General features: G+C 36.2%; 1 protein-coding gene across 1 annotated transcript; it reads right to left on the bottom strand.

Annotated features, from left to right (window-relative positions):
* Positions 1-2171: 2171 nt before the first annotated feature.
* Positions 2172-26399, bottom strand: LOC121424964 (isocitrate dehydrogenase [NAD] subunit beta, mitochondrial-like). The gene is made up of 10 exons (XM_041620862.1): positions 26293-26399; positions 15710-15772; positions 13025-13149; positions 10519-10659; positions 9759-9891; positions 9157-9290; positions 6862-7111; positions 6139-6233; positions 4922-4982; positions 2172-3238 (listed from the first exon to the last, which is right to left on the bottom strand). Exons 1-10 carry the CDS (start codon positions 26335-26337, stop codon positions 3164-3166), a joined length of 1122 nt encoding a protein of 373 aa, XP_041476796.1. The 5' UTR covers positions 26338-26399; the 3' UTR covers positions 2172-3163.
* Positions 26400-27423: the final 1024 nt, after the last annotated feature.

Here is a 27423-nt window from a genome sequence, read left to right as displayed (position 1 = left end):
TATTCACAAGAAATATCTCTCTTGTTCTAAAGCACCCCCTCTCTCTTACTCTTCTCCCTCCCCCTGTCTTCTCTCTTTCTTCTCTCTCTCCACTCTCCCCTTACCCCCCCCCCCCCCCGATCATTGTCGTTTCCCCTATAAACTTCTTTTGCATAACTTTATATACTTCCCCAGAAATTGAGAAGCAAATCATTTTTAAATATCATCATAATCAATGATTATTTCAAAGTCCAAAATTGGAAGAAAAATTTTTTTTTAAAGTTTTCAATCACTCAATACTAATCTCGACAATATCACCTCAATTTTTTTTAATAACATTTTTTTATTCAGCACCAAGGATATATCCTCATCTGATGATGCAATAAAATTTATATTTCTCATCTTCAACAAGATATTTTACACAAAATAAATAATAAGATAACATTGACAATGACTTTACACAGACTGAGAAGTTTCATTGATATCTATTGCAAATTTGCAATAATGAGATCAAATTTTAACAAAAGATATTCAATTAATTCTTTCTGATGCAAAAAAAAACATACGTCTCAACAACAGCTGTTCCATTCATTCATTCAGTTACAAGAGAAGTAGAACAGTAATCAATCACAACTTGACAAAAGTTGACTTGCGATTGATTGCTAAATCTACTGGAATGCGCCCCCCCCCCCACTGCTTTTCTTTCATATGTCCAGATGACTGCAGATTTAATTGAAGGTATTAAAATAAGGACACTTGCATGATACACCATTTTATTAATTCTGAAATCTGATTGGCCAATATGTTTGTGAGAAAAACCCATATTTACCTCATTTACTTTGTCAAGAAAGACCAATATGAGCCTGTATTACCTGTTGGATGTTCATGTTGTTTTAATATTGTTTTCATTGTAACGTGCATGCCCAGTGCTGATTTCAACCACGCAATATGAGACCGTATAATATGCATATTCAAGCATCGCGCTGCACAAAACCATTTGTGCATCAATTTTAATGGCAAAATGCACATTATTCTTTTTACTGTGATCATTGTGTGATGTCATAAATGATTTTTTTTTTTCTCAAAATACAGAGTTTGCAGTTTTTTCTGGTGATTTCCCTTATTCTGCAATAATTAAGGATACACTTATAGAGAGATAAAATTGTTATACCTTGCTTGTTACTATGAAATTCAGGAAATATCTATGTCCTGGTTCCATATTCCGTACGGCCTCCAGCCTCATGAAATATGAAACCAAAATGTAGATATTTCCCGTATTATGGGAACAAGCAGGGTGAAACTATTAGTATTGGTCCAGTATCATTTCAAAGTGTATCAATATACACATCCAAAGTGCAGCCTAATGTGTTTATCATTATGACACCCTAGCAAAGTGATACAGGTCTGGTAAGATGGTGATGTTGATCCTTGTTTATTTGATAAACCTCATCTCAAAAATATGACCAAAACTAGCTATTAAAACTAATCAAATAAATAACTGGTCAAATGATAGATATTAGCCAATCATTTTATTAGGATGCACATCAGCATTTGTCATACTCTGTATGTAAGACTAGCAATTAATGGAAATTTCTGTTGTATTAATGTGTTTCAATCATTATTGAGTACATATATTATCTCCAGATAACACCAACAAGAACACTCTGAAGAACTGAAGAAACATCGCAACAAAATGAATATCTATCAGAATTAAAACAGGTCATAAATAAATTGAATTAAATACATGCCTCCATCTATTTTTCATACATTGGTTAAAATTGCATGCAAATCACACACAGAAATAGTACAAAAGAGAGGCTATATTATATACAGGAGATAAAAGAATAAGTTTGTGCGTATAGATAAGGGTTAGGGTTTCATTTTTTCATATTGATGAGATCTGGAAAATATGGAAATTGTAGGTATAACTTAGGCCCAGGATTCACAGATGAGACTGGTTTGAAACCATGGTCTATACATATTTCATTGTAAAGATTAATTATGCTTCAATTAAAAGTGGAATTCGATCCAAAGAAAAACTTGCTTTTAGATGAAAAATAAAAATCAGACAAGTTGATATGTGAAAGTTTGAAAAGTGTCTGACAAATGATAAGAAAGTTATGAAATTTTGAAAGGTGTAAATATTGGTAATCATTGTACCCATGGAGACTTCAAATTGGCCACATATGTGATGTCATAGTGATGTAAGGCAAAAAGTACTCTTCCATGTACTCCAATACATAAAATGGCTAAAATGTCATTTTTTCACAGGTTCAAAGGTACTACAGAGAAAAACACAAATCCGTGATAATTAAGTACATGGCCTATGGGAAAGTTGCCCGTGCCCTTATTGTCATATTTACTTTAATACCCAGTTGACAATTCAAAATCTACATAGTCTTAGGAATCTCAATTTTAATGCAGCCATAACTTTCTTATTGCTTGTCAAATTTCTTTCAAACTTTCACAATTCTGTTTTGTTTTGTTTTCTTTCTCCTTTCCAACACAACATTTTATGACCAAGGCTGCATTCCCATTTAGCAAGAACTTTGAAAAGGTCAAATCATGCTTCTGTCTCAGATGTGGTTAATTTATGTTGTTGCTATGGTTTAAGCCTAATTTTCGTTTAAGCCCATAAAGATGGATAAGTACGTCTACTGCTTCCTTCAACTAATCTGAATAAACACTACTATAAGACTTTTCTAACATACTCAGCCTAAGTTTTAGAATGAAATCTGTATAAATCCTGGTTTCAAACAACAATATCAAAACCAACTTTTTAAATCTACCTCTGTGAATTCTACCATGTACATTTTCCCCACAACTAAATTTGAAGTCAATTTGTGCCAGACAGACACATCACAGTACAGGTATTTTTTTCCATATTTGGTACAAAAGCTACTGACACACAAAAAAAAGGAAAATGATTTCTTGTTTGAGGAGAGCATCTTTCAGAACAAAAACAGTTTTGTTGACCAGAATATTCAAACTTCATCATGTGTATGAAATTCATTTAGGTAGAATTCTCATTCGCACTTAAACACCATTTATCACCAATATGATATAATACTCTTCTGCAATCGCAAAAATTAGTTTTTCTATTCAAATAAATACTGAGATATAATGTTGATTTCTTCAAGTCTTTGAAATCTCCTCAGAAAATGGCAAGTAAAAACATGGCCGTCTATCTCATGTTGCTGATGACTGCATTTGTGAATTCATGGGTTGTTGCATAGCCACCGAGATCTTGAGTTCGAACCTAAAAGTCAAGAGCAAAACAATTAAACTATTAAAAAGCAAAGCAAGGACAATGCATTTATTGATGGAATAAGTATGAAACCTGGATAAGCCAAAAGCAACACCTATGATGGCTGGAGTCATGAAAGGTGGGATGACCATATTGCACCTATGTTCCACAAAGTAATAACATACTTTTTTAATTAGTTTGGATGAAATTTTCACTGTTTTACATGTTTACTATCATTCAACAGTTTAACCTCAGGGCAGGGTATCCCATACATAGCTGAGCATGTCTGGTTGCCAGTATATTACTAGAGTAGACTGAAGAATCTGCTGTTTTGGAGGAGTTCTATAACATTTTCTGATTTTTCTCAGCTATCCTCCAACACAGACGGAAGACTCCCATAGGACAAGTAATGGTGGTGATTCGTGACACTCAAAGGTCCTATGACACCAATTCCATCTTATTCTAGATACATATCTATCATTAGTTAGTTTTACTTGAAAAATGCGAATTTGCGTATGACGAACCGGTGTCGTGTTATTCCATGGAAATGAACTTCAACGGGAAAGCCCATTAAAATATTTTTGAAAGAGTCGACTGATAGACCTGTCAATCATTGTGACGTCATCGAAGGAAGGCTTTCCCAGGTGTGCGGCCGGACCCCTAGTTATTGTACATGTTCCTCGTGTACTTGCTGTTTCGACCGAGCCCATCCTTAACAGATTTTTTTAAGATTTTTATGAGGTTTTGATCATGGCTGCATCATCATCAGCTGCGTCTGATTCTTCAGACTTTGAAGATTCAGGTTCTGAATATTATTCCAGCAATTCAATTTATTTACTTTGAATCCACACGTGCATCCACAATAGGCACTTCAAACGTCAACAACGCTCAGCAGCTTCCTTCCCTGACGTCATAATTGTCACGTGATATACGAAACCAATTCGGGCTGAATTTTTGTGGTTGGGGCGAATTTGGCTCAATTTTCAATATAAAATTGCCTTTGAACCTGATGTGGGATGTTTTTCGGGCAAAATTTTGATGGAATCGTAATTAGTAACCAGTAAGCTAACGAATAAATCAGCATCTTTGCTGTATTTCATGGGACCTTCAACTACACCGTATATAGGGAAAAGGGTGAGCTGCCTCACTCTTTTCAATTACTCCTTAAATCCAACTTTTAATGGGACAAACAAAGCGTGTGAATGAAAACTTTTTATGGATAACCCATATGTCGTGTAAAATACAAAAGTTTTACTCCAAACAGAAAGGGCTACTTCATCATGATTTTTCTACTGCAGCTTGAACATACCAACATGCTACCATGTTGGCATCATGTCTACCACCAATACTGCGGTGCATGTGGAATACTTGGTTCTATGGAGGGAAGGGATGCCACAAAACCAGACGGAGCCTCAGCGGAGCATATCCTGACCAAAATAGATTAATTTTTTTGGTCTAATACAAGAGCTAAACATTGCTATTATAATTATTTCAATAAATCAAATCCCAGACCTTAACATTGATTTCAATACTTTCATGCCCACCACATGTGCTGGATGCAATATGTTTTGGGGTTGTTTGTCAGTGTGTGCGTCCAACCAATGTGGCAGATATAATTGCTCTAATTATCATTTCTATTTCCTCCCAATATGACCACTAGCATACATGTAGTGTGTAATGAACAAACAAACTTACTTTTCCACCCTTGATGACTCTCTCAATAGCATCAGTCATTGTCTTAGCATACACGTCAAGGCTGTAAAGATGAGAGAGAGAAAAAAAAACATTAATTTTTACATAATTATAATTTTACTTGCTTACACAGTCCTAATTTTTGGTGAAAATTTCGATTTTGACATTTCCAACAAATATATACAAAAAATTAAAACATATTTAATTTCCTACGTATTTCATTGTTTTGTGAATTCAAGTATTTCTATGTTGATTTCAAACTTTCATTTTTTTTTTTGCTTTTGATGATCTTAATCAGGGACTCTTTTGTAATCATAAACAACGTAAAATGAATTCAAACCAGAGAAAGTAACAAAATTATCAAACATTCATAATTTTGGGTTAAAAACACTATTTGTATTGACTTAATTTCAGACATGAGGGCTCTCCAAAGTTAAGGAGTAGATCGACCCCAGTTCATATACTCTCTTTATCTTTGGTATGTATTCCTGAACTACACCGGAAAGTTTGAAGAATATTTCATTGTTTTGATGGAGACATGGAGATGTTAAATCCAAATTATAAACCTGTGAGGACTAGCAAAGTCCAAATTCCCTTGACTCTGCCCTTTTTATCTTACTCTCAATTTGGAGAACTTCAAAGGTCGATAGGAAAAAAATTAAGCATATAAACCTAAATTACTTTCTGTATACTTTGTTAATATAAAAGTTACTCAGTGTAAAATTTGTTGAAAATGACAGTTTTAACTTTGAAATGTCCTTAAATCCAGATCTAACTCCAGACAAAACAAGAGTTTTGAACCACACTTTATCTTTCTTTTCACTATTCCAACCAACGAAAATGTAGCAAGTAATAAGTAGTAAATTGCAATTTATTGTAATATTTCCTCATTATCATCATTTTCTTCTCCTTTTCATAAAAGATAACAATTTTTTGAATAACTTACTACCATATGATAAAAATTATTTATTCTTGATGGATGAGATGACAAATGACTCTCCACAAGAGTGTGGTCTACGTTAGTCTCTTTTTAGCTGTTGTGGAAATACTAAGCAATGAACAGTACTAGTGTTATAAAGGGTATGAAAATATTGTTTAGCTTTGTTGCATCTGGGTCATGTTTCAATGTACCAATCACATTGAATGGTTTCAGGAGCTCTGTTATTGTAAATTTGTTATGATATATTTTATGAAAACAGGTATATCTGAGCAAGACTTACTTGAGATGTTTGAGCATGTTGGCAGCAGTCAGTAGCATACAGGTAGGGTTGGCAATGCTTCGACCAACAGCTTGGGAAAAGGTGTGTCTTGCTCCCTGCATAATTACATAAACACACATTTCTTTCATATCACAGAAGGTAGTAACAGAGACATCTATAATCAAGAAAACAGTCTGAACTCACCAGAATTGTTTTGTGATATAAAGACCTATAACACTTTCAAGGGTCTGAAATTTACAATGGCATTCCTGTATTCACAAGGTAAATCCTTCATGTATGTGAAAAAAATAAAGCACCGTATTATAGCAAGCAATGAAAATAACATACAAAAGTTTAATGAAAAAAATATAGTAACAACAAAAAAATAAAACATTATTCAGGATTATAAAAAGATTTTAACAATATAGAATGATTTTTTTCTCTTTCCATTAAAATAGTAACACAAGTTAAGGGCAATTCCCCCTAAACAATCAACCTTTTATTTTCAATATAGATCCGAATCTCAACTTTCACATTTTTTTCTTTTACTTCATTTCATAAACTGCTCATTCCCTGATAATTTGAGAGCAATACTGATGAAATTTCATGTGAACTAGAAAAAAAATAATCATTTCAGAAGGGTCCCACAAAAGAGAGGTCAGACACATATAATCGCACTACCGAACTATTTGTTCAACTACATAACATGGTATATATAACAACATGAGAGCACTCATGACTCACCGGTTCAAAGATTGCATAATCTTTTGAGAAGTTCTCTCCTGGAACCACTCCAGCACCACCAACTAGACCGGCAGCGAGGTTATCAACAATGTTGCCATAGAGATTGGGTGTAACCATGACATCAAACTGATGAGGATTGGAGACCAGCTGCATACAGGTGTTATCAACGATCATGGCCTCAAACTCTATCTTAGGGTAGAGAGTTGAGATCTGCCGACAGCTCTCAAGGAATAGGCCATCACTTAGCTTCCTGTAAGACCAGAATTATGAAAAGATTCTCGACCTCACATGCTTGAAGTTTTTGCCTCATCCATTGCCAGATATTAAATATTGCATACTTAATTCTGATGTTGTGAAAACCATCATATTCATCTAATTAAATATTGTCATTATAGGCAATGACTTTTAATATATTCCACACATATATATATATATTTATTCATTTAAAATAAGAGGCCTTTCATGAATTCAAAAGGATCTGTGAGCTTGATCTTTTACCTTGACACAAATGACAAAACTAATAAAATCATTGTAACTCTTTATGCATACATGATCCACATATCAAGTTGATCAGTTAAACAGTTCTTAACTTAAGTTATCAAAAATGGGAAGGACGGATGGCTGGGCAGACATCCAAATGGCACTGTAGAACAGTCATTCACATACTACTTCATAACTATCCTAGCTTATAACAAGGTGGTTCACAAACCAAGAGTCTCACCTAATTACACCATCAATAAAAAGTGCAATATGATCTTTTGACTCCTGGATGATCTTTGACCCAAGTATCATCCTCAAGAACACACATGTCGTTCCCAAAGATAATTTGTACTGAGTATAAACACGATAGATGCATACATAAAGATATGAGAGCAAGTTGAAAACTTGAAAAGGGATAGCCATCACCTTATGTCATTTGACCTCTACATGACCTTTAACCTATTATCGTCATGAACACACACATGTGATACTACCCAAGGATCATTTGTACCTTTCGTAACTTACAAAACTGATGTAGAATTTAAAAAATGAGAGCAGTTTAAATAAATCCTTGATCTTTGAACTCTAGATGACCTTTGACCCCCCATCATCCTCATGAATACACATGTGGTATCCAAGGATCATACATGTATGTACTTACAGTGTGAACAAAATTGATGCAGAAATGAGAAATGAGACTAATTTGAAGAAAAAAAATCCTTTTGACCCTAGACGACTTTTGATCCCACCTTCAAAACACATGTGGTATTACCCAAGGATCATTTTAACCTGATCAAATTTGATGCAGAAATAAAGAAATGAGAGCAAGCTGAACAAAAACTTCAAACAAAGCATAAGCGATGTTGTGTCTCGCCCACTTTTGAAAATGACCAGAAATATTGTGATTTGCAAGGGCATGCAACAGAATTGTATCAAAAGTTCATTGTGAAATAATTGGAATGGAATAACATTTGTCATAAGAGTCTTGAATGTAAACTTTAATGCTGACATTAAAAAATTACCTTTGACCTTACCATGTGACCTCCGACTGCAGCACAACATTCTAGTCCCTAAGTTCATCTACCATCCAAGTTTTATTGAAAAGTGACTTCAAAGAGTCTTGCATGTAAACTTTAACATTGACCTTAAAATGACCTCTGACTGCAGCATAACATGCAGATTCCCTAAGTACATCTATCATCCAAATTTGGTTGAAAAGTGACTGACGGATGGACGACACATAACATTTGGATCTTTAAGTCTCGCCTTCACCTCTGGTGGGTGAGACAAAAAGGATGAATATGACCAAATAGCATTTGACCTGTTGAATCCTAGATGACCTTTGACCCCATCACCCTCATGGACACACATGTGGTATTACCCAAGGATCATATGTACCAAGTATGCAAAAATAAAGAAATGAGAGCAAATTGAACAAAAACATAATTGTCATAACAGACCATTAACGGACCGATAGAAAAAGTGATTACTAAATCTCTGCCAAACTTTGTTTAACTTCAGCTCAATTTTTGGCTTTCAGGGATGACCAACTGGTTAATATTTCAAATTGCACTTTCATATAAATGCATTTAGCTGACAATCATGTCTCTTTGGGATCACAGAAATTAGTTTTGCACAGTCAGGTCTGAGATTCACTTAGAATATCGACTAATGCAGACTTGACTGCATTATTATCTAATAGATTAGGGAGCTGTCATATTCTTCTTTACCAAAAAATGTGAATAAAATATAACTCAAATGTGAAAAAAAAGACATGTATGCAATGCAGAGGTCAGCTCTTCAAATATTACTCACATGATGTTAGCCTTGTGAACAGCAGTGACCTTCTTCCTATCATGTTTTGTGGCATAGTCAAAGGCAAACTTGGCAATCCTTTCTGACTTAGCTCTGGTTATGATCTTCAAACATTCTACAACTCCAGGTATACTCTAAAAAAAGGAAAATTAGTAATCCAAGAATAAAAATAATGAAAACATGCAGAAATGTCTTTTTTAGAATAGTATATCTTTAAAACTATATAACTATAATACTAGGATTTAGCAAACGATTCTTTATATTAAAATGTAAAATGACTTTAGGATAAGACTGCTAAAAAATCCCACTAAATCTACATTTGTTTGACATAAGGTACAAAAGTCCCATAGAGCTGCAAAAATACATTTCAAGTTCTACCACAAAGTCCTAAGATTATTGAGACATTGCTGACAAAGCCAGCAAACATTTTGTATGACTTTCAGCAATAAAGTATATGTTTTAATACATAATCTTATTTACACAAGACTTTATTGCAACTAAAGGTTTAGGTAAAGTGGCATCATATGATGCATAGTTGGGGGTAAATCCTCTCATCACATCTTAGGACTGTGTTTGCTGTGAGGACTTGAAAGCACCCTTACCTCATGTTCCAGAGCACTGTATTCACCTTCTGTCTGTTCTCTGATAACCACAAAGTCTAGATTAGAATGTCTAGTTTTCACACCAGGGATGGTACGACAGCGAACAACATTGGCAAACAGGTCCAACTCATTCCTGTGTGATACAAGGGGGTAGAAACAAATGACAAGGCAAAATTGTATGATGACGAACTCCTATAGAGATAAGAATTGGCAAACAAGTCAAGTTTATTCATGTGTGATGCAAGGGGTGAAAAGAAATGACATGTTTCACCACTGCCATCATGATCACCATCATCTGGGTTAAGATTTGGGACAGGTCAAGCTCATTATTCTAAGAAGTACAAAAAGCTATGATGACTATTATTTTGTCATATAGTTCTGAGATAAATATGTCTTGTTTTGCTCATGTTCTATCATTCTATTATGAGGGGACAATCGGGCATCGTGGTCTAGAATCTCGTCTTTCAATCATAGGGACATGGGTTCGAATCCCATACATGCCATGTTTTCCTTCAGCAAGAAACTTACTAACATTGCACTTTACTCAATCTCAGTGAATAGGTACCTAGGAGAATTAATTCCTTGAATTACAAGGAGTGCTGGAAGGCAGATCAAGCTAAGGCCTAAGGGGGTGGAGGCGGTGAAGTTGTAGTAATAATAATATTGTGCCACAGAACAGATTACTTCTAGAAAGACAGTGCTATATTAAGGACTATTATTATTATTATATTGCTGAAATTGTTGAAATATTTCAACAAACCTTAGTTTCATGTTGAGCGTTTGCAGCTTTCCTGTGCCACCTGCAGTAGGTGTGTGGATGATTCCTTTGAGTGCTACATGATTCTTCTTCAAAGAATCCACCACATCATCAACACCAGCACTTTGATGATCCATCACCTCACTAGTACATTCAAATAGTATGAAAAATAAATACCAGTTCTGGTAACGATCTCAAAACAGAATCCAATGAAATGACCACCCAAGTGTTTGTATGCATTTAATAAAACATATGTGCTAAATGGCTCTGGAAAACAATTTATAGAAGCTGAGAAATGAGCAAAATAAACACAAAATTCCATAAAATGTCAGGTATTTTTCTAAACAATATTAATACACTATCCCACATATGCATATTTGTGTTAGTGATCATCGAATTATCGGTTTTCAGCTATAAAGTTTTCATGATTTCACAAAGATAACTTTATTTCAATGTACCAGATCAAGATCTACCATTATATGGTGGCATTTAAGCTTGATTTTAAAGACTTTCTCATGAAATAATGGTTTGCTGCAACTACTTTCTTTTACCTTTAATATTTATAATAATAAAAACAGTTCATGAACTTATTTTCTCGCTAATTTAGGATGGTATTTTCAAAATTTAATGTAAAAGAAAAATTTTCTCTATTGAAATTATGGCGAGAAAAGTTGCGCAAAGCGTTTTGAAAAATAGTACCTGGGGGATATCTGAGTCTGTAACTCAATTCATATTTTTCTGAAGCACCGTGCCCATGATTCTAAAAAGTCCACTCAGTAAGAAAGCAAGAATGCATGGAAGTAAAAACTGCTGCTGCTCTGGCCTGGCTGTCTGGCTACTATGCAGGCATGGATGGGAGACTGGACAGGCACGGATGGGAGCGATTTTCATGTTGGGAGTTGCTAGGTACTTGGCAGTTTTAGGCAGTTGCGAGTGATTCCCAAGCACACGAGAGCAAAATCGTTCGTCCCTCCCGTAAAAAATGTGCCTGTTATTTCCTAGACATTAATGAATTAGCCGGTCAATTAGCATGATGATTGATTGATCTTATCTCATAGCTGCGCCATTTTTTTCTATGAAATTTTGCCTAAAGCATAATCAGTCAGTAAAGTTCAAACACAATACAAATTCTATTTTGGTCAAAGCAGGGTAAGTTTATCTGCAGGCAATTTTTTTTCTCAATCATTTCAGGCTACTTTTAACAATCTACATTGTAGTGCAACATTGGATAAACATTGCAGTAAATGGGGATTTTTCCAGGGCTCTTTTGATCATTTCAAGGGCAACATCAACCAGAGCCCTATTTCCCCTGTAATAGGGGAACAGATCTTTGAGGAACAATGCAGAGAATAGAATGCAAATTACTTCATAACAAATATGAATTCATACCACATCATCCGATCTTCTAATTCACAAAAGTGTAAACGGTACCACACATAATTTTTAGTTTTTTTAATTTTTACTTAAATTAATAAATTTCTGTCTAAATTTCAAAATCAATCCATCAATAAATGATTTTCAATCTTGATTATTACCTTCTTCGGCCATTCATAATTTGGACATTAAAGAAGATAGGATACAAAATTCCTTTAGGACCAATTATTATTATTATTATTTTGTTTTGGCGTCACCTGTGCCTGGGAGGCGAAAAGCGAACTGAATCACTATGACCCGCAGATCTCTCCTCCCGATATAACTGATTGGGGGGAATGCAGGTGGACCACTACACCAGGGGAGCGTTTCATCAACATTTTTGTCCGACAAGTTGTCAGATCTGACATCTTTCCTTGATTTTGATTGGCTGATGGGCAATGTTACTATGGTAACTGTCGGATAAAATGGGACTTGTCGGATAAAACGTCTGACAAGTCCTTTCATGAAACGCTCCCCTGGGTTACCCCCTACTCTTATACGAATAGTGCAGTGGGTTCTTAACGTGCAAAGGTGGTGACTCTCCTCTACACAGGGCCTCCATTTAACGTCCTATCCGAGGGACGGAGTGTTTTCCATTGTAACATAGCCTGCATCTATGAAACATGGGAGAGACGTTTACATGAAATTCTATGATTACCCAGGCTTTTGATGATTTTAATTTTGCAAAAAATAGAATGGTTTTAAGTACATACAAGTATTCCACTATCAATTTCCAATTATCTGGTTTTCATGTCTAAATATATAATACGATTCTTTCATAAAAGCACACATCATTATAATCTCTCTAAGGCTTTGTACATCAAAAACCCTGACAATATCAGACTGTGTTGTTGATTTGCATGATGTGCCTAAATCTGATGAATCCCCAATAGGCTTGTGTACAAATTATGCTGTATAATACACATGTAGTGACATATTGATATTGGAATATTAATGATCTTGGATGGCTTTTCTTCACGGAATATCAGAAATATTTCACTAATCAAAGCTGATAATACACTCATCTTTGATTTGGGCAACTCATGGTATATGGTATTCCCTTCTAATAATAAAGTAATCAAGAATGATAAAACACCTGATAAAGATCTCATCAAATTGCACAGGAACACCACCAGCTTTAAAGACCTCCTTGACTGATTGCATGAGTTCTGGTCCCACACCATCACCAGGAATTAGGGTGACTGTCTTGATATCATCTGACTAAAATACAAAAGAGAGAAGAAATTTCCAGCATAAGTTCTATAATCCTCATTCTGATCTTACATGTTTAAGTCTGTGGTAATCGCAAACACGTCTCTCTAAAATGCTATCAATCTGAATTTAAATAAACTTCTATCCATTATATAGTAGTTATCAAACAAAATGTTTGTCATTATGGAATAATTGTTTTACATAAATTTCATATGCAAATTATGCATTTCACAAAATGTTTGGTGCTTATTATGAACCAAGGGCGGTATTCTGAAGCTCAATTAGCAATCTGGTATTCTGAAAAGTCACTTAAGTGCCCTTTCCTTATTTGGCAGGGTTGCGTTACGCGCAGTTGAATTAGTACGCGTTATGACCTCGTGAAGACTTAATTGAGTAGTTACAAGACTTTTGGTATTCTGAAAAGTCTCATAGCGCTCAATTAGAGGACTTTCCAGTGGGGAAAGATAATAGTGATAAGAGGTCCATTAAGTCTCATCATCTCTTGCTAAATGAGGCTTTCATTCATATAAATATCATCAATCGGTTTAATAGTTAATACTGCAATCAAAACTAGGAGGAAGAAAGAGAATCTTTGTATCAAGATCGGCTGCTGCAGGTGCACTGCAGCAGCCGATCTTCCGCTGAACTGCAAACCAGCAAAGTGAAGAGACACTGTGCGCTAGGAGAAATTAAAAAATTTTACGTTGTAAGAGCCCTTTGATTGGCTAATTCAGCTCAGTAGGGGAGTGGCCTAAAGGGAGTTAATTGAGTTTTCAGAATACGATTTTGGAGTTAAATTAGCGCTCCATTAAATGGGAAACTTATGAGGAAAGTTGAGTGGAATCCCCCCCCGAGAAGATATTCTTCTTCTGAAATGGGTGCGCATCTCCTGGTTAAGTTGTAGGATGACACTTGGGTATAACAATTATACCAAACATTTTATATCAACTTTTATTTATAAAAAAAAAACTTTCATCATAAAGCCCAGGTTTATACCTGTTTTAAACAAACATTATCCAGGGCACATGTGTGACCTGTCAGCCCCAAACCATATTAAGTCGCTAAATATGAATTTTGATATTTTTATTAAACTTGAAAGAGCACATCCTAAGCTTTTAAATTATACCTTGTTAAAATTGATCGACAATACCCACTCTAGTACTTGACTAAATGTATAAGGAATTCAGAAATAGCTTAAAAGAATGAGAGAAAAAAAAGGTCTGAAGTTCTGGGTTCACTCAATCATGAAATTTGCACATTGTAGAAGAATCTTTAATAGTGAAACTTCCAAAGTAGTCTAGATTTATCTCATTTTTTCTTTAATGTAACAACTTCAAATTTTAACAGCATGAAGGTGAATTATTTTTTTATGTAAGATGAGAACTTTCCCTGATGACTTTTTTTTTTGGGGGGGGGGGCTGTTACAAATACAGTAAGGTAATATACAAAAAAATATTAAAAAAGAGACATTGACATATTAAACGACATACAAATCTGATTGAAAATGAAATGATGCAAATGAGGAAAGGAGGGGGATCTCATGCTTCAACTTATTTTTTTGTAATTTTAAGACGAATTTGCATCAATTTATTAGTTTAATTAGTTTTACAAAAATATATGATTTATGTGAATAGAAGCAGATGAAAAAATACAGAGAAAAGTTTTTATCTCATTTTTTTAATAGGTGAATTTATGTAAAAATTTTCATAAAATTCAAGAAATTACACTGATGTTTAAAACAGGAAAATAAGGTCATTCATTATTTTTTGCCAGTACTGCATGCTTATTCTTTCAAACTGTCTCAACATAATCATGTAGACATGAACTGTTGGGAATTGTGGACAAATTCCCCCCTTTGAACTGTTAAGGTTACAATCATTGCTTTTTGTCAGGAAAAAAATATATCTGCTCTGAACAGTCATATACAAAAATATCTTTAAAGGGATGGTCTGTGCTGAAACTAGGTGTAGCTTAATAAATAGAGTAGAATTCACTGAGCAATATGCCTTAAATTTTATCAAAATCACATAACAAATAACAAAGTTATTGAATTTTAGATTTTAGCAATATTTTGTGAAAACAGTTGTCATAAATATTCATAAGGTGGGCCGATGATGTCACATCTTATTCAAATTAGTTTGTTAATTGTTACCACAAAATTACACACAAATCCACATTTCACATTCACTGACATATATTGTCTGTGATTAATCAAGGGTTCATCTCGTCTTGCAAGAAAAATTCATTTGATTTACAGAGGGAACAGGGTCTTTGAAGAGACTTCTAATCCATCAGCCTAAATGTATATGACTAATGCATGTAGTAATATGGCCTTTAAATACAAATTACTCTGCCAAAGTCAAATCTTTCGGGAACAAAGAAATCTGATATTTTAAACACATCTAGTCCTATTTTTTTAAACATATTCTGGTCTGAAAAAATGTTTTGAGATCATTTGACTCATGGTAAGTCCACTGTGCAATATTCTTTACCATTAAGTTTGCATTTATCTGTGAATGAATGGGTTAACAAGTTCTTAGGAAAAGGAATGCTATCTTCACAAATATACCTGCTTTGTCACTGCTGTAGCAGAAAAGCATCGCTGACTGCCTCTAATGTGTTGTTTGGATAGCTGCAAAGACACAAAGAAAAATATCATTTCTACTTTATTACACTGCCAAAAAATGCAACATCTCCATGTGAAAGAGATAATTAGTAAAACATATGTGCACTGTTATGAAATCTATTATACAAAATATAAAAAAAATTCCCCAATCACTTTTCATCCTTTAAGATAATGGGGGCATTAGATTTGTAATTAAAATCCCTTCATTTTTGTTTGAATATCTTGCAGATGGGAGATGTACATGTAGAAAGCTTTGTTCATCCAATGTGAAACAGGACCTCAGAGCAAAGATTTATAGCTCCATGATAAAAATATCATATTAGAGATCTTGCATAAATGATGGGGTCTAAGGAGATATACAGTCCGACTTCTCTTATCCGGACACGTTGGGACCATACCAATCCAGATAAGGGATCTGGGAGACCCAATATTAAATACACGCAGCTTGTGCCTCCCAATGGTAGCAACACGTAATATTTTGTAGTGGGCGTACACAGACAGTATAACCTGCAGTGTCAGTGCAAATTATAGGCATTTTTTTACGGAAATAAAATCAAATGGTTGCAAAAACTCTTGGATAATTTACCTGCTAACATGATTGAGGAATACATCGAGCATACCTCAAAAAACCGAGAATGATTCAATGAAACTAAGTTTGATAACTGGATCATCGCAGCTTCGAAAAGTCAGCCATTGTTATACTGACTGTAGGCTCAAACATGATAGATGGCACTGTCCGTAAAGCAAGACAAGGCCTGTGCCTAGCGAGACATTAAAAAAAGAGAAAATCTCGGCAAGTGTGCATCCGGATAATAAAAACTGAATAAAGGGAGGGTGGATAAGAGAGCTTGGACTGTACATGTTAACATCAAGTGTTTTCTTCCATGTTTTGCATCAAGCAGCACTATTATCTTTGAAGGTTTGTGGTTTGTATTGTAAAATTGTGTACATGTATTATGAATAATTTATAGCGCAGTGCCCCGAGACTGCAATGCCATCTTGTCTGCACACACGGGTATCTGCGTGATTAAAAGACACACAACAAATTTATAAAATGTACAAATTCTTACTCTGCATTACAGAGAGACATTCATTAAACAAGTGGAGCGCCTCTGGTAGTCTCACATGCATTACCTACTCACTATAGCAGGAGTGCTGACTTTGAAAACTACTATGAAATAAATATTTAAAAAAAACACCATTCATACGATACAATGCGTTCATTGACTCTAAATGACATTTGACCTTGAACATAAGACCTAAAACTTGTCAGTGATACATGATTACCCCTATATCCACATTTCATAAACTATGTCCATAAACTTTCAAAGTTGTGATACTGTAGTAATTCAACAAATACCCCCAACTTAGCCAAAGTTCATTGACCTTAAATGACCTTTGACTTTGGTCATGTGACTTGAAACTCAAACATAATGTTCAATGATACTTGATTACTCTTATGTCCAAGTTTTATGAACTAGATCCATACGCTTTTAGAGTAATGATGGTTATTCAACAAACACCTCCAACATGGCCAAAGTTCATTGATCCTAAATGACCCTTGACCTTGGTCATGTGACTTGAAACTCTGGCAGGATGTTCAGCAATACTTGAAACCTTACATTCAAGTTTCATGAACTAGGTCCATATATTTTCTAAGTTATGATGACATTTCAAATACTTAACCTTGGCTTAGGTGCCTCAGCCTCAGGTTAAGCATTTTGCCGTCAAGCTGAAATATCTCACCTAGCTAAATTTGAGCTTGAGTTTTTGTTTTAATCTCCACAAAAACTTTGGTCCGCAAAGTTAGGTCACACTTTTTCAAGATTTACATAGCGCGCATCCTTGGACGGAATAGAATTTTGGTTTTGAGATCGCAAAGAATATGGAACTCGCTCCCAGCAAAGATAGTTCACAGCACCTCCCTCGCCCAGCAAAGATAGTTCACAGCACCTCCCTCGCGTCTTTCAAGCAAGAGGTGCAGCAAAGGAGGCTTCGTTACGGCCTCTTCTGTTTTTAGCCGCACATAGTTTTGTACAGATTTTTACTCGCACTATTCATCTGGGCACTTGACAAGCACAAAGTACGATAATTTGCCAACGGCAGTCTGTAATTTACAGGAAGAAGAAGAACCAGCAAAACTCCTGTCATGGCCTTAAGCCTAAGGTTTGTCCTTGACCATGACCATGGGTGATTTCAAGTACGGTGTTGAAATCTGGTGTTGGTGTTATGACAACACCAACACCAGCCACAACACCGTACTTGAAATAAGGCTGGTTTTGGGATTGACCTTGAAAAATATGACGTATTTCCGGCAGTCGTGTTGAAGAATGGTGTTAAATATCGTCTGCTAAACCCAGCACTGCGGCTGGTGTTGACGATCTACGTGCAATTTCCCCATTCACCAAAACCAACCCCCAGGGATTGGAAAAATAATGATTTCAAGTTCGGTGTTGGTGTTGGCAATCTCAAGCTCGTGAACAGGCAGCGAAGATGATGAAACATCCCCGTAAAATTTGCTTTTACAGTTAAGATGAGTTCAAATTATTTGAGGTTTATATATTTTGATGAAGAATAATGTTCACTCTTTCGAATTTTTTAATTAATTAAAGCATTTGTATTCTCTACGATGAGAGTTTGATGCACTTCTCTCCGATTTCATTTTCGTCGTCGAGACTTCTCGCGTGAAGTTGATTTGAGATGATGTGCTATCGATAAACGCAACCGGTATCGTTCCTCTGAACTCAGCTCGGTGTTGAAGCTCGGTTCAGCAGACTTTTTACGCTCTCAACACCAGCACCAACTCCGAACTTGAAATCACCCCATGTTGACCATGTCCATGTTGACCTAACCCAGGGAACTCCCGCCCGCATAGCGGGCGGGAGCCCAGGACCTTACGTGTGAAGGCATACTCACCTGACAAGCGTGAAGTATGGTCAAAATAATTCTCTGAACAAATAGTTAAAACAGAAATCAAGCACTTACCACGATTATATGGATGAAGGTCTAACGAGTGGCAGTTTCCTGACATCTGGGCACAAACTGGAACCTCAAAAAAACGAAAAGTTCTCGATCGGCCATTTTGTTACAATTCATAACAAAAATGGCCGATCGAGACGGGGGTAGGAGAACTTTTCGTTTTTTGATGCACTTCTCTCCGATTTCATTTTCGTCGTCGAGACTTCTCGCGTGAAGTTGATTTGAGATGATGTGCTATCGATAAACGCAACCGGTATCGTTCCTCTGAACTCAGCTCGGTGTTGAAGCTCGGTTCAGCAGACTTTTTACGCTCTCAACACCAGCACCAACTCCGAACTTGAAATCACCCCATGTTGACCATGTCCATGTTGACCTAACCCAGGGAACTCCCGCCCGCATAGCGGGTGGGAGCCCAGGACCTTACGTGTGAAGGCATACTCACCTGACAAGCGTGAAGTATGGTCAAAATAATTCTCTGAACAAATAGTTAAAACAGAAATCAAGCACTTACCACGATTATATGGATGAAGGTCTAACGAGTGGCAGTTTCCTGACATCTGGGCACAAACTGGAACCTCAAAAAAACGAAAAGTTCTCGATCGGCCATTTTGTTACAATTCATAACAAAAATGGCCGATCGAGACGGGGGTAGGAGAACTTTTCGTTTTTTGAGGTTTCAGTTTTTGCCCAGATGTCAGGAAACTGCCACTCGTTAGACCTTCATCCATATAATCATGGTAAGTGCTTGATTTCTGTTTTAACTATTTATTCAGAGAATTATTTTGACCATACTTCACGCTTGTCAGTCAGGCGAGTATGCCAAATTACACGTAGGGTCCTGGGCTCGGGCGGGAGTTCCCTGGGTTAATGTTGACCTAGAGTTCGTCCTAAGCACTTGATAGTAGTTACTTCTAGTCTTGAGGACGCAATGATGATGATTTTTTTAGATATGTCATATACTTCTTCATCATTGACGTCTTGACACTCTCTCCATAGTGTCTTCAGCGAAGGACCAAAACAAAGATGGATTTCCCCAAGAAATCCATCTTTTTAAACCGAAGTCACGAGAATTCTATTAATTTTATTAATTCTTACACCTTCCTACGCCTAATGCGTAGGAAGGTTTTAAATATTACTATTTAAAAATGTAAAAAAATGAAGATTTCTTACCTAACTGATGCAGCGTAGACCCCTCCTAGTACCAATGAGGTCCAAACATTACATGTATGGACCTCATAGGCGACATCAGTGCTAAAATTGGGTTAGAGATTTATGTGGATCTAAATTTATTGTAATTTCAACAAAAGTACTAGCTAAATTTGAGGCTTTTGTTGAAATTTTGCTTTAATGATACATTAATGCTTCAATAAGTAACAAAAAATTGAAAGAAATGAAGGGGAACTTACATTTTGACGACTTTTTCCTGATTTTCTTGGCAGTTGTCCTTCACTTCTGACTCTCGATCGGACCTGATATGCAGATCACGTATACGCGTTCTCGTCAGGTGATCGGTCGGTTATTCTTTTCGCCAGATGTTGATAATTATATATTTCATAACGCAGCGTTCATCGCAAATTTAGCTGAAAGAGATTGAAGTTGAACAGCGCAAGCTTTAATTTATTCAGAAATAACGTTTGATTGCACAAGTTTCGCCTCGGACATTTAGGATCATTTGGTCCCATATTGGCGTAACTACGGGGGGGGTGTCCCTACCACCGTCCACACCGGGCGTCCACAAGCCAGCAATTATCTTTTTTCTCTCTTTTTTTAACCAAAATGCTTCCCCCAGAAAAAAAGAACCAGGGTTAAAGAGAAAGACAATTATGATAGAGGAACACAAAATACTTTATTTTTTCAGCTTTTAATGCATCGACTTATAATCAAATATTAAATGGGGCTTAGAACATTTTTTTAAAAAGTCAATTAATAAAAATATTCCGCTCTTCGGGATTTGAGCTTTCATGAAATATCCGATCTTTTTCATGATTACCGAAAATACTTCAAATGTCAAAAAAAAAATTATCGGTGTAGTAGCTGATACCTTGCGCCCGCCTTAATTATTTTAATGTTGAGATACTTTGCTTTAATTTAATGAATTCCTAAAAGCATTAATTCTCAGATCATTTGTCGCAATCGAATGATTCGATTGGTAAGCTAGTTGTATAATTATTATGATTCATGAATTGTTTAAAATGTGTCTCTCTATCAGTTTTGAATATTTAAAAAAATGTCAGCTCGTGCTTTTTGCTCGCAATATTTTGATTAGTAAGAAATTCTTGTGTATGCGAGTTTGATACATAAATAACTAGAGAGAGAGGGGGGTGTCCCTCAGCTACTTGTCCTTGCTTATTCCAATTTTTTTTATTATGCTCGTGTTGTGAGTATTTCAAAGTCTTTTCTTTTTCTCACCCTTTTTATTGTCTCGGAGCTTCCCTCTATTTCTTTGCTACGATGTATAGCCCATCTTACTTGTTTCATTTTTTTATGTTCTCATTTCATTGAAAACATAATTATTAAACTGACGTAGAAGACTTTACAACAAAATTTTGATATTGTTTTTTCTTGTTTGTTTGGCTTTCTTTTTTCTTCTCCTCAGTCCTTTTTCTAATTAGTTTCCCTTTCCTTATTTTATATTATTTCATTTCATGAGGCATCCGCCAACTTATATACAACAACAAACGTTAGAGGCGGATATCCAGTAAGGGGGCGTGGTGGTGTGCCCTCTAAAAAGAGGAAAATAGGAAGGAAAAAAAGCAGGATTTATCTTGGTGAAGATGATAGTGGTGGTGATGGTGGCGGTGATGATGATGATGATGATGATAATAATGATGGTGGTAGTGGTGATAAAGATGAGAATGAAGTTGGTGACGATGATATGATGATGATGTAATTTTGTCTTTAAAAAAATAATAGTGCAAAGGCGAAATCATTTAAAGTTTATTATGAAAATAGCAGAAAAAAATAATTTGAAAAATTGTACGTATGCGTATGGAAAATCTATCCCCCACCAAAAAAGAAAAAAAGTGAGATTTTGTTTAGTTATTTGTGACGGCGTAGGCCTATGCGAACAGCTGTGTGATATAATTATGGTAAAAAAAGTAAATGAAATGCCAAGAAATACATGATAATGACTTTTATTGTACATTCAGTATATCAGTAGATAAATTCATACTCGTTCCAAAAAAAGAAGAAAGTGGGTATATTATGGACCATTAAAAATGGGCAGTTGCTCTATATATTATATTACATAGAATATATAGAGCAACTGCTCGTGTGTAGCGGTAAGTTATTCACCTGATCTACATAATGCATGCGGCGCACGGCGCGTGCGCAATGTTTAATAATTATTGTTGTGAATACAATGAATGTCATCAAAAACATAATAACACAGATCAAATAGTGCCAGCTCGACGCGCAAAATGAGAAAAAAAATATATATTTTCTGCCCTGATAATTTGATAACCCTAACCTAACCCAATTTCTAAGTATTTTTATCATAAACAGGATAACTATATACAATGATTGAAATTAACTTTATATTATTTTGCGAACAAAATGAATATGAAAGACAGCTTTTTGATAAAGAACACAGTTTTAGAGCGTTAGAGCGCGATTTATACCTACAACCGCTAACATAGGCGGATCCAGGGGGGCCGAGGGGCCCGGGCCCCCCTATTGGCGGAGCAAAAAAAGAAAAAAAAAGAAAGGAAAAAAGAAAAGGAAGGGAAAAGAGAGGAAAAAAGAAGAAAGGCAAACATAAGAGGAGGAACATGATTAAATGAAATAACATTAGGGGAAGACTCTGAAAATAATTTTTTTTAAAATCTATTTGTTAGGATAAAAAATTTTCGCTCGCGCTTCGCGCCTTATTGTCTTTTAGGGTATTTGCATATCTTGCTCAATATGGAGCTTGAAAAATCAAACTTTGAAGTCATTATACAAAACATATTTCAGCTGGGAAATTGAACTTTCATTATTTTGTTTCATTTACAAATTGATTTTTAAAAAGTGCTCTGTAAAAATGTCTGTGATATCATCTGAACATTATCATTTTCTGCTTGCGCTGCGCGCTCGCAAAATTTGAATTTTCAGGTACGTATTATTTTCCTGTATTCCATAAAGTTCTCAAAAAGTTCCCTATTCAGGTCAGATTGTTAAAACGTATCAGCTAGCGCCGCACGCTATAGCATTTGGATTAGTCGGTTATGTATATCCCAATATTAATTCTAAATCAAACTAATTTGATGACAGTTTATCAAAAACTTCGACTCGCGATTTCTGCTCGCATTGATAGATATATAATGCCTCTTATGCATAATTACAAAGTGCTTTAAATGTCCAGTTTTCAGGCCATAAAATTAACACATTTCGCGCTCCCATGCGAGAGAAATAGGAAGATGGTCATCAATTTCATATGATGACATAATGCCCTCATAGCATGTTCCGGTCCTATGTAAAAACTCAAAGTAATAAAAATAAAATACATCAGCTCTTTTTTAACTGTGATCCATCACAATTCACAATTTTCCCACAAAGTGTTTGCATTACAGAGCTTAAATTCACCCTTTGTTATATCATATATTTTTAGCTCGCGCTTTGCGCTCTCTTTATTGATTTTCATGATAAGAAAGTTACTTAGAATACCCAAATTCTAGGTCGAAATCTAAAACACACGTTAATTCAGATACGCAGATTGTTCTCTATTTAAATCATCCAGTTTCAGATCACAATATCAAAAAGTGTCTGCTCGCGGATAAATAACTTATCCTTTTCATGATAAAACATGAATAGTGCGTCCAGAATCTTTCCCCATAATTTTGTTTACCCATCACATTTCTCCTATTTTCTCCTCCCTTTTATTTTCCATTAATTTTTCTTTCGTTCACTTTTTTTCTGTCCTCTTTTCCCATAATTTATTTTACCCATCACATTTCTCCCTATTTACTCTTCCCTTTTATTTTCCATTAATTTTTCTTTCGTTCACTTTTTTTCTGTCGCCTTTTCCCTTCTAAGTTCTATTTTTTTTTCTCGTCTCACCGCTTTTCCTCATCCCCAGCCCTCGATCGACGCCCGTGCAGATTCGCAAACAATATCAAGAGTATATGTCTACTTGCAAGGGCGGAAATCTCTCCCCAAAGGTAGGGGGACCAGGGGCTGGAAAATTTGACAAGCAAAAAACAAACAAAAAAAGAAGGTTTATCACCCTCTAAAGAAGGTCATCTTGACCAAAAGAAATTTGACAAGCAAACAAGCAAAAAAAGGGGGCATGCCAAAAGTAAGATCGTCTCTTCCAAAATACATTTCGAATTTGAACGACATGACCAAAAATAGTAGGGGGACATTTCATAATGTGCCCCCTACTATTTTGGGTGAGGGGACATGTCCCCCGGCCCTGGGGTTTGCGCCCATGTGGGTGGGGGTGTTGCGCCTCCCTATCGGGATCATATCACAGCGAGTATACACTCTTCCATATTGGAAGAGTGTTTACTCGCTGAGATTTCGATCTCACACATAATTTTATAAAAAAAATAGAACAGCTACGCCTTGAACACAGGCCAAAATGCCTAACGATTTCTCCGCGGCATTAACAACTCTCGTAAAGGGCGCTCCATTTATAAATAACGTTGCATGAACAGCTCTCTATGGCGACGAAATTTACCGCGGAATTGCAGCCAGCAGCGTGGGAAATTGGCAGAAAATTCAAGAAGAGAACCGGTGAGTACCGATTTAACAGTATTCATGTATTAATTAATATTTATTTAATCATAAGAATAATTTTTTTTTACGGAAAGAAAGCTTAGTTCTAAGCTAGGGCGGCCCAAATGCGCGTGAGTGGAGTCCCAGTTTCTTAACACGGGTAAGTATTGCGGTGTCGCCTAGAGTGCGTAGACCCCTCGTTCCACATGTAAACAACGGAAGTACAATAGCGTCGACCCTTGAACCGCTTATGTATGACGTACTTCCGGAAAGCAAGGCATTGCTTTCCGGAAGTACGTCATACATAAGCGGTTCAAGGGTCGACGCCACAACTGGGTGTTGTGGCGTGCGCCTGTAATCCAAGCTGTGGGGAAGTTATAAATTGATGCAGAGGTTCGAGCCCTGATCACGTCTTTCGGATGGTGACGTTAAAGGTCGGTCCCAGACGTAAATAATCATACCTGATTGATACACGTCTGACAAAACTCAAATACAGTCACACACACACACACGCTATTGTATTTCCGTTGTTTACATGTGGAACGAGGGGTCTACGCGGCATCAGTTAGGTAAGAAATCTTCATTTTTTTACATTTTTAAATAGTAATATTTAAAACCTTCCTACGCATTAGGCGTAGGAAGGTGTAAGAATTAATAAAATTAATAGAATTCTCGTGACTTCGGTTTAAAAAGATGGATTTCTTGGGGAAATCCATCTTTATTTTGGTCCTTCGCTGAAGACACTATGGAGAGTGTCAAGACGTCAATGATGAAGAAGTATATGACATATCTAAAAAAATCATCATCATTGCGTCCTCAAGACTAATTTACTTCAGTCTTCACCTTTTCGTCAATAATTTTGTACTGTACTCTTTAATTAATAGCTAGGCCCACTCATTCAATGAACAAGGTTATAATATAACCTTGTTCTCAGTTATATCTCCATGTGTGACAAAATAAGGGTAGCAATGTTTGGCTTATTTTCTCTTTTTCTTTGGGGCAAATGCTTGATTTTTTTACACTGACAGTTTCCATTAGACCTGTTTATTCATACTGCTTGGCTCTTATTCAAATTTGATTCTTTATATCATTTTTTCTTAATTAAAAATAGAGATAAAAAAATGAAAATTTTCTTGCCATATTACTTTCCACCAATAGAGGGCGTACACAAAAATATGCCCAAAATTCAAGTTTTTGAGCGCTCTGGTGAATACAAAAATTATTCCCACATTACTAATGATAAATAAATTAAAACTGTATGAAAATTAGTAATTTTGGTCACAAAAGTGATATTTTAATGATTTTTTAGAGTGTGTGCTCTATACAGCATTGGCATACCATAGTCCTACCTGTAGATTCTCCACAGGCCAGATGGTAGCAGTGAACAAGTGGCTAGGCCTATTATTATTAGATAATTAGGCCTAGTATTATTTGAAATTTAAATGGAATATTTTTGAACGGATTTCGCCGCATGATGAATACCGTAAATGTCCGCGAAGTTTGGACAACCCGTTTGTCTGGCCTATAAAGCCTTTAGCCTATGGCTATGGCAACCGTAGGAAGACGCCAGGTGAACGGTAAGAAGTTGCGTCTACGCCGGCAGCTCTGGCGACGGCCAAGCAACGGTACCGTAGGCGGTACCAGGTACCGTGGAACTCGCGGCCTGCTGTCTGCTGAGCCAAGTAGATCAGTCAAAAAGATGGAACAAAATATACCGCTACGGTAAAACCTTTGCAAATGTATATTTCCCCGAACCCTGCAATAAATAATCAAATATGCAGAACAGATTATCGCAACAAGAAAGCCTGAGGAAATTTGACACAGTGCAAATGGAAATAAAATTTTGTTACCTGCACGGCGGCAGCCCGGAAAATTTTCGTCATAGAACTCGCCATTTTGATTCGTACCGGTACGGTATCGGTAAATCACCGGTTCAATCAATCAATCGGTCGATTAATTGTCGATGCAGTATGCATGACGTGTTAAAACTGCAGGCCAGGGATATACAACAACTTTAATATCCCTGCTAGCATAGGTGTCGATCACGGGGGGGGGGGGGGGATGGGGGGATATATCCCCCAATATTTCAAGTGGGGGGATGGCCTGTATTATCATCCCCCCCCCCCCAATTTAGGGTAGAAAAATTATAATAATGATGATGAAAAATGTAAAGTTTGATCATGAAATCAAATTTCTCGTCAAGTAGAGTTAGACGGCAATATTGATGATATCTGGACTCTCTTCAAAACATCCCTCATGAAAGTGGTAGATAAAAACATACCATCGAAGATGAGGAGTGGTAGGAAATCTCTTCCATGGTTCTGCCACTCGTTGAAACGCATGGTAAAAAGGAAGGCTAGACTCTACAAGAAGGCTAAAGACCCCAGAAGGACTTCCAACAAAGCTGAAGATTGGGAGAAGTACAAGTGTTTCCAGCTTACTTGTAAGAAGGCCTTTAAGAAGGCAGAGGAGGAGCATGTAACGTCATCAATTGTTCAAGGCCTTGAAGAAAATAACCCGAAACCATTTTGGCGCTATATAGCATCAAAACGCCAAGACAGAACAGGGCTACCCCCACTCAAGAATGCTGGAAACCTTATCCATGAAAGTAAAGCCAAGGCTCAGTTGTTGGTTAAGGAATTCAAATCTGTATTTTCAAGAGGAATTTATGCTCCACCTGAATTGAATAATCCATGCAGAAGAAAGATCTCTCCACTGCACATCACCGTAAATGGAGTTGAGAAGTTGCTATCAAGGATAAATGCGGGATAAATGCTTCCATGCAAAGCGTCGGGTCCTGATCTCATCCCAAACACGGTACTTAAAGAATGTGCAAGGGAACTGGCTCCAGGTTTGCGAGATTTTTTCCAGTTATCAGTTGATCTAGGCAGAGTACCATCCGACTGGAAGAAGGCACATGTTACACCAGTCTTTAAGAAAGGTGATGTACACTCAACTGGAAATTATCGACCAGTCTCCCT

The sequence above is a fragment of the Lytechinus variegatus genome, chromosome 12, assembly GCF_018143015.1.
Source record: "Lytechinus variegatus isolate NC3 chromosome 12, Lvar_3.0, whole genome shotgun sequence".
Classification (NCBI taxonomy): Eukaryota; Metazoa; Echinodermata; class Echinoidea; order Temnopleuroida; family Toxopneustidae; genus Lytechinus; species Lytechinus variegatus.
This window is presented reverse-complemented; position numbering and strand designations above follow the sequence as displayed.